This window comes from Diadema setosum, chromosome 13 (assembly GCF_964275005.1).
Source record: "Diadema setosum chromosome 13, eeDiaSeto1, whole genome shotgun sequence".
In the NCBI taxonomy this organism is placed as follows: Eukaryota; Metazoa; Echinodermata; class Echinoidea; order Diadematoida; family Diadematidae; genus Diadema; species Diadema setosum.
The window spans coordinates 29,576,067-29,588,825 of NC_092697.1; the positions used below are offsets into that span (position 1 = coordinate 29,576,067).

The 12,759-nt window shown below is 39.6% G+C and overlaps 1 protein-coding gene across 1 annotated transcript in view; it reads left to right on the forward strand.

Moving 5' to 3' along the window:
- LOC140236993 (dual specificity testis-specific protein kinase 2-like) overlaps positions 1-12,759 on the forward strand; it is a 123,444-nt gene that overhangs the window by 20,477 nt on the left and 90,208 nt on the right. The window contains exon 4 of the mRNA XM_072316940.1: positions 9,241-9,289. Coding sequence (XP_072173041.1) covers positions 9,241-9,289 — 49 coding nt within the window. The remainder of the gene's footprint in view (positions 1-9,240; positions 9,290-12,759) is intronic.

Below are 12,759 nucleotides of genomic sequence, written 5' to 3' on the forward strand. Positions count from 1 at the left end.
TTAAACAGAAAGAATGCTTTGTCAGAGAGATCAGCACTCAAAAGCCAGACACAAGTATCTGTGTAGCCTTCATCCAGGCTGCGGCCATAGTGACTGATGGCGCTTGGAGAGAGTTCTGACCATTGAAATAGACTGTTTCTGGAAGGGTATCAAACTGAAAAAGAAAATGTCACATTATTTGACATTTGTCTTAGGAGTATAGATGTACATGTGTCATGCATGTTATACATGTACATACTCGTGAGGTAGTTCATGTAGAGTGCAAGATCCTGTGTTATGTACTTTATACATGGTATTTCCATAGACTGTTCAATTCAATGCAGAATTACAACAGTAATAAATTCATATTAGGCTAGTACCCCTCACGCTTTATCATCATCTGAAAAAGAGAGGCTTATAGTTTGAAAGATTAAGGCCACCTGTTACAAAAACAATTTTCTGTCATCTACAGATTCAAAACAGTTCTTTGTATCATTGTTAGTGTAATCCTGAGCTCCAACAAAATACTTAATCCAATGCAGTGAGCTGTAGAGATTACAGAAAAAAAAGGAAGAGACAGACAGATGGATTGAGAGAGAAAGAGGGAATCAAAAACTGTTTGAAATGAAAAATTCAGTGAAAGCGGAAATCTGCAAGACATGCTTTGTCTCATGTCCTTCGATGCCTCCTCATTTCCATTTATCCGGTTATCTTTTCGCCAAGTACTCTCTAGTGCTGTGTCCGTTGTTGCGTATGTCAACACGGCTGTAGATGGCTGCTCAAGTGATTAATTCCAGCAGATCACCACTCTCAGCCGCTTTTCGGTCGGGAGTGTGTGATTGCGGTGCGATGAAAGCTGTGATACTGTGAGTAGCTCTAGTATCTTACACCCGCTGAGTGGGCCTCTCTGGCAAAGACTTTGTATTATTATGTAAAAGAGATTTTGGCTTGATCTATGCACATACCCTGTTATATGTTACTATAGAACTATCTTTTATCAGAGCTATGTACTTGCCAGCAGGAGGTACGCTCAACATCTGTGTGACGTGTGTTGGGTCTTACAAAATATTCTAAACTATTTTGAAATGGTTACCTTCATATAATTATCACTAGGCGTGTCTTCATCAGCCCGAAGTTCAAACTAGCGGGACATTTTGCAGTCTTAGAAAATAGCCCGATAGAGCGAATGTGCGTCTTCATCAGCTCGAACAGCCTACTTCGGGAAATTAGTCCGAAAAATTGACGCATGCGCACTTTGCATCATTACTCTGCCTAGCTCGCTGTTCGAAAGTGGATTTCCCGCTCAAAATCTCCTACAACACCGTATGTACGATACTACAACCAGGGGGGGGGGGGGGGTGTGAGCAGTACAGCAAATTCTCTCCAAAGGGATATTAATAACGCTACTCTTCTGTCCAGTGACACATCTTATATGAAATGAACGAATTTAAACAAATCCAAAATGCACACAATCTGCAAGAATCTTTAGCTAGGGTAGAGTGGACCAGAAGAAGAAGTTTACAAAAAACAGCTAGCATGCACGGAATCACCTCCCTGGTTTTAAAGATGTCAACAACAGTAGGCCTGTATATGTGATCCTTGAATACGCCGTGAGTGTATGCACTATACACAATCACTATAGCTTGTACATGCGCTTTCAATAGCCAGCTGGCTAATCAGAAGCGTGGAGGGATCGAGAAAATTTCGGGCTGATGGAGACGCACCCGAAATAGCGCGCAATTTCACGAATTAGCGCTCTAGTTCACGAACTAGACCAAGATTTCGGGGGAAATTTTCCCGATCAAATAGCGCGCTATTTGCGTCTTCACTACACAGATAGCGCGCTATCTTGACATCGGACTAGTTTGGTAACCGCAAGATAGCGCGCTATTTTGAAACTTCGGGCTGATGAAGACACGCCTACTGAGAGAAATTCCATAGTCTTGTCATCCAAACTCCTGGGGTAAAATGTTGACATTAGTGCTGTTACTCATTGCACTCAATATACTTTTTTTTTCACTTACTGGTAACCAAAATTTTGAAATTTTTAGTGTGACAACAGAAATAATGTATTTTAGGCGATTTGGATCGCAATCCAAATTGCACAAGTTTGTGTAATTTCTTGCAAAAGGACTAGGTGTGCAGTGATAGCGGTGACTGCAAAGAACTTCCAAGATTTTACATTCCACAATGTACCATGCAGTCCCTCCTTGGTATCTTTTACTATGCTATGGCGTCCCATGGTTTATTGAATTGGCCTTGAGGTGTTGTACACTAGGCGAGTATAAAGGCAATACCATCCATAAAATTCACAGGTCGGCTGTTCTCAAATAATAGTGACCCAAAGACTTAAGTTTCTTTTTACAGTGAGGACGCTGAGTAAAAAAGATGCGACCCTAATTGCAACCCAAATTTCAAAATTTTTGCAATGAGAATGGCACTGATGTCATTAGAAACATCAAAAAGCAAGATTTTTCCCATTAAATGCCCCTTGGGCTTGACTGGCCATTGAATGTCCCCTGTGAAGGCCAAGTGTCTGTTGAATGCTCCTTTTTTCACTACATGTATTGCACAATTTCCCAATGCTGCCAGATTTCATTCCCTAGGAAGGGCATTTGAAATTATTTCCTATCAAATTTTGGTTGTACTCCACAGAAAAATAAGGGATGAACATTGATCATACCCAACAAATATTGTCAAGCTATGCATGACTTTTATAGCTCTTTAATATTGGAAATCAAATGCATGGTGTGTGGTGCTCTCTTGCATACCTTGACAGTACATTCAGAGGGGAAAGACTCTTTGTGGAAATATAACCTGAAGTGGATGCCTTGAGAAACACCTGCATCCACAGTGTACATGCAGACAATGTTAATCTGTAGTACAGTTCTCCTATTTTTCAAGGTTGCTGTCTGATGTTCTGTGACTATTACAGGGCATTCAGACGCAGAAAATTTATACTAGAACGGTATAGCCATACCAAAACAGTATAGCTATACGATGAATTTATACGTCTGAGTGCTGACTAACGAAACGACGTATAACGAAACGACATATAGCGAAACGAAGGTCAGAGCATCGTTTCGAACTAGAACTCGATAACGAATCAGCATTCCATCGTGTGCATTGTGCGTCTGAACGTATGGCGACCATAGAACGGTATAACTGGGCGGGGCTTAATGGGAGCGAGCATGAAAGGTGACCTTGTACCTGTCACTCATGACCATAACAACATGTGCAGTGAGAAACTGCACATCTATACAACGTTTTTCCGGAATGGTCGAAATTAGCGTCTGAACGGTCTATCGGCTATACGATGATTCTTTATACATCGTTTCTTTATCGAATTTTGGTATAAACTGGCTTGCGTCTGAATAGGGGGTAAGTTAATCAGTAGTACAGTTCTCCTATTTTTCAAGGTTGCTGTCTGATGTTCCGTGACGATTATTTTCTGGTCACCCTTGGAGGCCACAAGGTTGCTGCTAATTTGGACCTCATTATTCCATACCAGCACTTCATGAAAATTGCAGATGATACAGTTGACATTGCAGGCAATTTTTCTAGTTAGAACGCTACCGGGGTGCTACCAGCAAGCAGTCATATAATATACAAAAGCATATGGGGTGTGGATGGATTTATCTGTGACCTCTATCTTTTGACATGTGTTCTTCTTTAAGTGCGGGTATGGATGCATGTACAGATTGAAATTTTTCATGATGAATAGTGGGGGTTGTTCTGAATCGGGGATATCGTTTTTACACAGTAGTCAGGCTGCAAATACCATTAGTGCCCCTTCCTTGGTCCGAAGCTTGTTGTATATAATCTAGATGTTTTATTACATAGTCTCTTCTCAAGTTGTACGGAGAGAAAAAGAAATTGTGTGAGATTAAAGTAGGTATCTCATCAAGCTGGAGACTAGTTGGTGACCTGGTGACGATTCGGGTCTCCCTTGTCATGGAGACGTCTCCACAATGTCTCTTGGAATGTAGCCGAGTCTCTGGGAAGTCGCAAGAAAATCGACCTGTTAAATTTTTTCGGAGACTTTTTCCAGTCTTTAGCTGGTTGCAGAGACATTTCTGTGATGTCTCCAAGTTGTGGCCAAGTCACGGAGTCTAATTTTATTCACGAGATCTCCGACACGTCTCTGCAACTTTGCGGAGACCCATTGGCGACATACTGGAAACGTCGCGGAGATGTCTCGGAGGTGTTGCAGCGATGTCCCCATTACTTCCGGACAAATGAATTAGGCTATCATCATATAATAGAGACGTCTCTGAAGTTGCCATTGAGTTTCCTTGGTGAGAGCGCAGACCATTGTTTTATCTCTCAAATCGCACAAGTCGCAGTGACTGATCAGTCGCAGCAGTCGTAGCGAAGTCTCCTCCATTGAGATATGCCCTTAGAAGCATAAAGCAAAGTTATTGTGAATCAGGGAAAGGTTTGTAACTGGCTCTAGTTAGGTTCACATGACAATTTTAATCTTTATGGTTTTAATGTGAAAGGTAATGTGAATTTTTACACTTTGATGATTTCCCAGTATGTGCTTCTACACAATATCTAATCTTTCAGATTGACCATTTGAGTGAGAGTCCCTCTAGATGATTAAACCACAGAACCGGAAGAAATACGTACTTTTAGTACTGTATGCAGAACAAGCGAATTCAAAACGTGCTGATGTGTGACGATACAGTAGTGTACAACAAGCACTCGAGATTAATCTGGAAGCTTTTGGAAAAAACATTTTGTACGAGTGTGTACACTGTACATAGGTATTTTATGTGTGTTACAGTGTCTTTGTTCTTGTGTTAGAAGTTTGTCAATGATAAGGAGCCTCCCACACACTTGGGAGAAGTGAGAATGATCAGATCAGGCAGAAAGTTCTCCACGACAGTCTACCAGTCAATTTGACAATTTAACTGGACCAAATATTGACTTGTCTCAGAATTGAACATCAAGCGAGGGCAACACATCCTTTAACTTCCCCAGTAGATGTTTCCAATTTTAAAGGTGGTTTCTAATGCGCCCAGGTTTGTTAGTTCAGGTACATTGTACATGGGCACAGCGCTAGTACTAATCAACCATGTCAGCAACGCCACTTCCCGTTCCGTTTGGCGAGCACCTCAATCTTGGTGCACCGCCTACAAGTTACGTGGGGAAAAAAAAAATCACCTTCATTCAAGTGATGCGCCATGATGTACTCAGCAGCTCAGGGAGGTTGGTCATACAATATGTTGATGTATGTAATTTCCAGTGTCACGCAGATGGCGACTATGCAACATCTCAGGGAGATCCCCTGATATGCATGTGACAGCTTATAAATTTGATCATGCCATGATGAGGACTTCACTTCAAAGTAAAACTGTTATAGGTCCAGTTTCACATTTGATGCATACGTGCAGATCTGTTGTATCACAAAACATCCTACCATATAACATTTTTGCAGTAAAGCCTAAAATATAAGGAGATATCAGTATTTTTCTCAATAAACCATAATTTTAGACCGTTTAGTCTGGAAGCATTCTTATCATACATGTAACTATTGTTCACCTTTTGTGTATTTAACAATACTTGCATCTACACATGTATTACACGGATTCAAATTTTTACAGTGGTTGTTTCTATCCCTAACTCACATTGTAGAACTATTTTAAAGGACTAATGCTGGGTTTTTGTTTCATCTGCAAATGGTAAATTATGTCTTTAAGTATGCTGTATGGTTTGCTTTGGGTTGTTGATGTATTTCTCACCCAAGAGTGTGCTTGGGTGAGGCATCAGTTAGGCTAGTCTTGCATCCTGTACACACTGGGTTGCCATGGGAATCCCCTGGGCCGCATTTCAAGAAACTTGTCATGTCACCGACAGCTGTTTTAAGCTACTGAAATTCTTGCATCTGATTGGCTGAGAGCAAATTTGTCAGTGAAAATCATTGACACAAACACTCAATGAAATGCTCTCTGATCTGTGTTTGCAATATTCCTTTCCTGTTTGCATACGGTATGTACATCTGGTGCAAAGAGGGGATTCACCATCATGACATTTCATATTTCACTTTTGTTTTATTTGTTTTATCTATGGTAGATTTGTTGCTGTTTATCCAAATTTTGAAAGCAATAATGAATGAGATTGCAAACTGTAATATTCAATGCATCCCTGTATAAACTGTACATGCAACACTCTGTAAATGGTGGGTTTGAGAACTCACAGAATGTACGCTGACAGTACATGTATATCAAAGTTAAAGAAAAAAAGGCACAAGGACAAAAATGTGCTACCATTGCCCAGCCTGCTGCTCATCGGTAGATGGATGGTTGCTAGGCGACGTCATGTGACGGTGAAAGTGATGCCGACTTCCTGTCCGGATTCCGCAATAAGATACATGTTTGCGCAGGGATAATGGTGTCCCCACGGGAGATCAGATGATTTCTTGCAGTTGGCAGGTGTGACCGAAGCTCCTATTTACACGGTTTCAAAAGCCTGACTTCCTCCGCTAGCCAACATGGCTGGAGGATTCATTTCTCCTCCTCCAAACTCCCTCATCTCCAAGGCAACAACCTCTTGTGTCCACACTATTGAAAATTTGGGCTAAGAAAGTGTCATCATTTACACTGCCACTTGCCAGTAAAATATTGCCACATTTAGAAAAAAAAATGATGATTTGGGTGAAAGTTGTGAGGCAACTGCATCAAAGTCGCAGAAAATGTCAGAAAAATCACAGACCAAAGTGCATTTTTTGAAAACTTTGTATTGTATGTGCTGTCATGTTTTGGACTTGAAATTATGCCAAAAGGAATATTGCAATATTTGTCATGAGCCTTCTTGTGGTGTTTGTACAATCATGTACTGTTGCATCATACAACAAGTACATGTAACTGGAGTTGAGCGCAGCAGACTGCCAAGTCAATTATGAATTTATAAGCATTACCTTGGAAAAATATGTATTGGCATAACTTATAAGGCAATTTTTTCATTTCATTGCAAGTGGAAAGCTCAAACATCACATTTTCTGTTGTTGCAATTTTTCCCATTGAAAAAAGAAGTTTTGCCTGAATTTGATGTAGCATTCATACAAAGATTTTTTTTTTTATTTTTTTTTTTTTAGTTTTTACTGGTTGTGTTGTTCTAAATCTATTTCATATTGTTTCATTAGCATTTGCTGTGCACTCACACACCCTCTTTATGTTTTGGGCAATATACACTAATTATTGGGCAAATACAGTCAAAGGAAATAAAAAGCCTATTGAAAGTGTAGTGCACACTTAATTACCTGTTAAGTGGGAGAATGGGGTAGATATTGATTTAATCATGAAGGGAATATTTGCCTCTCTCAACAATGTATGTCTCTCTTTTCTTTTCTTTTTTTTTCTTTTCTTTCCTTTAATTTTTCACAATGTATCAGATAGAGCAGTTCTGTACTACTGCTCCTTTCAAATCACAAAATTTCATGTGGAGGCAGCCATGTTTCTTGTGTCATAAGAGATAGTGATATATTATATCATAAATGTTTACAGAAGGCGAATGTAATATATTGAAAGATGAGAATCTTCGAGCTGCAATACCATCTGATATGTGTACATATGTATCTGAAAGTATCAAGTGTCTTGATTTCAGTGGTGGATATTTAGAGCTGCAGATTTAGTTATGATTTTGTTTTTGCCGAAACCCATACCGTCTGCTAACCCCAGAATAGAGCCGAGACTCTATCATATATATACCATGTACATAGAGAACAGTCTGAGATCTACAATTTGTAGATGATGCAGAAATAGCACAAATTGCAGCAAATTATAGTATGACGTATATGCGTGCAATTTCCTCCGATGATTTTGACTTTGAGGTGAGAGACTGCAGTATCCATCAGTGCAGGATGCTGTCTTTTCCAAGTTGGAATTCCATCATCGGCATGGCATGATATCTGTTGAGAGTAGATTTACAGCCCTGCGAACTTACCACTGGGAAAGCACCTATGTCGTTGTTGACTGTCAGGTGTATTTTGACAGTGTCTTGTGTTCGTGGCCTCTCATGTTTTTGACCTCTGGTGTCAAGCAGAGTGTTAAGAGGAGAATGTAGATCTATTTAAAAACAGAGTCAGTTTTTTTCTTTGAGTGATAGTTTTGATTTTACTGACATTTGAAGTATCATGTACATTGTTTTGATAAATGTCATGTTTCACTCCAGATTTTGTATGGAGCTACAGCTTTCATGCTTTTGTTTCCATTCCAAAGCAACTCTTCTTTCCTTCCTTTTTTTTTTTTTTTTTTTTTTTTTTTTGCTTTGACAGTTGATTCTCCTGTTTTGCAATTCATGGCTCAAATTCTTGCCAATCTGACCTCAGTCTCAGAATACATTTAATGCTCTTTCAGAACCAGCTCTGTGAGAAAAGGTTGGTGCATATTTGAAAGAGAATGTTTAAAGCAGCATTGAAAACAACTGAATATTGCAAGAATGCAGTTAATAAAGAAAGCCAGAGATTGGCTTAAACTTGCACAAAAACTTTGTGAGAGGTACGAGATTATGATCACTTGAATGCATTTAATGAATTCAAAGGCTTCAGGCGTGTTATTCAATTGATTCATGGAAAAGAGTTTACAAACAGGATGTATCATGAACCATGAAGTCATGTACAAATGTGTATGAAACATGCCATTTGTGTGGTACTACTCAGAAGGCCCCCATATCATAAATTTTTATATTTTTCCAGATAGACAAGTAAGTCCTCGTAGTATGAGTGTGTCCAATTATCTTTTAATGATTTTGGTCATTATGTATCAGCTAAAGGTGGGCACTTGCTGATTCCTAACTTTCAGATTCAAGGAAGGAAAATGACATGATTGTGATTTTATTCATAAAATTTGTTTATTTGTTTGTGTGGTGTTTTTATTTGAAATTTTGCGAAGAGAAAAAAAATCCAGATGATTTCTGCATTTAAACAAAGTTATGTTCAACTGATGAAAATAGCTGTTAAGAAGGTCTGCAATTTAAATTTAAGATATATCCATTCTGATTTTCTTAAATGCTTCATAAAGAAATATGATCTGATGTTTTGATGCCCTGTGGCTTTGATTGTATGCAGTTCATTCATCTTCCTTGCTCTGCTCTTCCTCCCCCTTTTCGGTGAAAAGTTCCCTCTTGTTTGAACTTTGTAGTCTCCCATCAGACAAATGAACATGATGTATCATTTTATGCCGTAGAAGATGAATGGCTTTGATGTACTGTACATATGTATTATTCATCTTTTCCACTCTCACTCTCTTTGCCCTCCAGACTCATGGGACTATGCATTCATGAAGGGAATCTACATCCGCTGCTTGAGGTAAGACATCCTTTTAAGAATTAAAACCAGAGTAGATTACTGAGCTTAGGGTGGGATTTCACAGAGCACGCGAACGATTTGCGAAGGATGCGAATTGCAAAATCCAGCATTCGTATTTTAGTCTGCAAAAGATCGCCAAACGAACGTGAGGGTTCGGAAGCGTCGTCAATTGTTCGCCAATGTCGTTTTTACTTCGGCGAGAATTTAAAAAAAGTTTGAAATTTTTTTGCGAACCTTTTCTGCACACTTGGTCGTGATTTGCTCGTGAATGGTTCTCGAAAGTGTCTTTAAAGCCTCGTCATATGCGCAAGACCTTCGCAAGACACACGCGATGTTCGCAAAATGTTTGTGAAACCCCAAACAGACTCCGAAACTTTGGAGAATGTCTCGCATATGTTACGCGAAATCTGCGAAGGTTTTCCGATCATTTTACGACGTAATTGCAAACTGTTCGCGTACCTTTTGAGACATTCTTGCGAACGTTTAGCGCACGTTTTGGGGATGTATGACCTATACGTTTCCTACAAATAAAAATCGTAGCATACATCTAAACATCAAACAATTATTAACAACTATAGTAACAAAAGAAAAATTAATGACTAGCAAAGAGAAAGAATGTTTGATATACAAAAAAAAAATCGCAGAATACACTTAGAATTAATTTTAAGTATGTAAAATTTCCTTTGAACAATAGAGATTATGTGTTAGGGTTAGGGTAAAAAAAAAAATCAAATGCTTTACTAGTGGAGATAGGTCCTAGGAAAAAAATGTAAGCAAGCACACGATAGAGAAATGAGAGAAAAAGAAAGGAGAAATGGAGGAAAGAATAAAATTCAACTCAAGACAGCTTCCACCTCTCCTTGGGTACATTTTCTCCCATGATTATTGAAAATTTTTCGTTGTTTGCATTTCCGTCGCGTGTTCTTCGTGTACGTGACATGCCGTACTTTAGCAATGATACACACGATATTCGCACATACGTCGTGGAAGCTTTGCACAAATTTGCGCAAGAATAGTTTTCGGCTTCATTGTCGGAACACATTCGGAGAAAAACTTTTCCGAATGTTGGATTTTGTCATTCGCGTCCTTCGCAAATCGTTCGCGTGCTCCGTGAAATCACACCCTTAGGCCAAAAAAAAAAAAATTGTTGCATTGGCGTAACCCGCCCGACCCTAAAAATTCCGCCGACCCCATGTTTTTTTATTATTTTTTTTTGCTATCGATATCAAATATCTTGTTGATTGCGATCGCGATCGCACAAACCCGGAAATGGAAACGGCTCTGGGGATGTCGGATGTACGAGGGAGAGATCTAGCGCCTCGCATAAGCCTTCCTTGATCAGTACGTCATCTGTTTCCAACACGGACACGTACTCTAACAAGATTTATTCAGTGTATACGTAGCATTCAGACTGCGATGTATTGTGCACAGTTTTGCCATAGGTTTCTCGTGTGGAGAACTTACATGAATCTGTATATGTGGGACTGTAATAGAGATCGCCGTGTGCGATGAAAAGATCGTACATATGGGTCAATTTGCATCTATCTTATCTAAGTCAAAATAGTAAAATATGAAGTGAAAACATTCAGGATAGGGATTTCAACATCTTTAAATTCTGTGAAGGGGTATAATTCCAGTAATATCGGCCTCAAAAATGATTTGTAGAATAGATGAACACAGCGCATTCGGTGCAGCAGTTGTAACTGTTAACTGAGCTGAGCACGAGTTTTACACGTAAAATGCAGGTAGCAAAAAAAAAAAAAAAAAAAAATCCGCCCGACCGACCCTATTTGAAAATCTCATGTTACGCCAATGCAACAATTTTTTTTTTTTTTGCCTTACTGCACATCCATCTTGGTAGTGTACCAGAGTAGATTGTGGTGCAGCAAGGGTGAGGGAGCTTTTCGCCCTTTAATAGTAAGACTTCTAAAACTAGAAAAAAAAAATAAATTGTACAATAGTGTCATGTATCATCAATCCCTCTATCCTACTCGGATATTTCCTGTTGCATAATTTGCATCAGCCAGTCTGCCTTCTTGACTGTTGTGTGCTGTGAAGCAAAACCAAGATTTATATTCATGAGGCATAAAATTTTCACAAATTGAGGCCAACAGCCTTTTTTCGCAGCATGAGATTTTTTGCGAATTGCCACTGGCATTAAATTCATATAGTGAAGCACCAAGAACTTTCACTTGCATTTTAATATTGCGAATCTTGGCTCTAGCAAAAGTACTGTATACGCCATATATTTCACGAGTCTAAATTCTCGTGAATCGGGACTTCCCGACAATTTCGCGAGGTTAAATTCGCAATCGGGGAGTCTTGTACTGAACGGGGAAATTTATATGTCACATTCACATTGGCATTAGAGTCAATATTGTAACGAAAGTGGGGTAAATATCCCTTGCTTCTCTGATGATGAGAATTCAGGGAACCTTCGTTATCAGTTAATGAGAAATGTATTGTAACGCATCGCACCACACACTCAGCACGCAGTTCAGTCGGACAGCTAGTAGAAAGTAAAGGGGACACAATGACTTCCGGACCTGACAGCAAGTTTATTGTCTCATCCCAACTCGGAGTGTTACACAGTTCAGAACAGAACCTCTTGGCTGACTGTCCAGCCCGACTCGCAGTGTTATGGTGATAAGTGTTTAGTCCGAACCCGCAATCGCAATCCGACTCTCTCTGCTCGATACACTCCCTTATTTCTGCGAGGAGCCAGTATTTATACCATTCATACGTCCCTGGGCCTGGCCTGGGCGGCACGCGACCAAGCCTCAAGAGAGTACAGTTAATTGGCAACAAGGCTAGACCTAAGAACTTAGTCCTTGACCTAATTCGCTGAGGGCAAGTTGAAGACATGGCCAAGTCAGGTCAGTGGAGCGAGGACACTGTGGTCCCGAAGGAGAAGATAACAGTCGGGAGAATCAAAGGGACTTGGAAGGGAGAAGGACTTGTCGCAGATGGGCGAAGGGAAAGCGAGGCCAAGACCGTTACATTCCAAAGCGTTACATAACCATGATAGCAGGCTATAGTCTAACTCACAAGACGTAGTTATTTGTAATATTATCATCAACAAATCCGTAACACTACCTCCCTCCGTAGAAAAAGTCACTGTCCTCAGTGACGAGGAAGTTAAGAAGAAAAAAAAGAATAAGATTCACTAAACAAGTACAACTTAGTAGAGACCATTGGATTGAGGGACAATTACTTTAAATGGGCGTATACCAGAGGGTAATGAATCGGTTCAAATGTCATTGATATATCGTGCAAGCAATGCTGTTGTACAAAATACAGCAGTCCGAATAAACGCATATACAGGATATTTACAAGTACCATGTTAATTAAAATAACACTTTTAAAGCAGAGTCAAGTAATTGGATGTAGCCCACATAAACAAATCACACAGAAAAACCAATCAGTGTTAACGAGAAATACAACATGTAGAATCAACAATAGCGTCAACA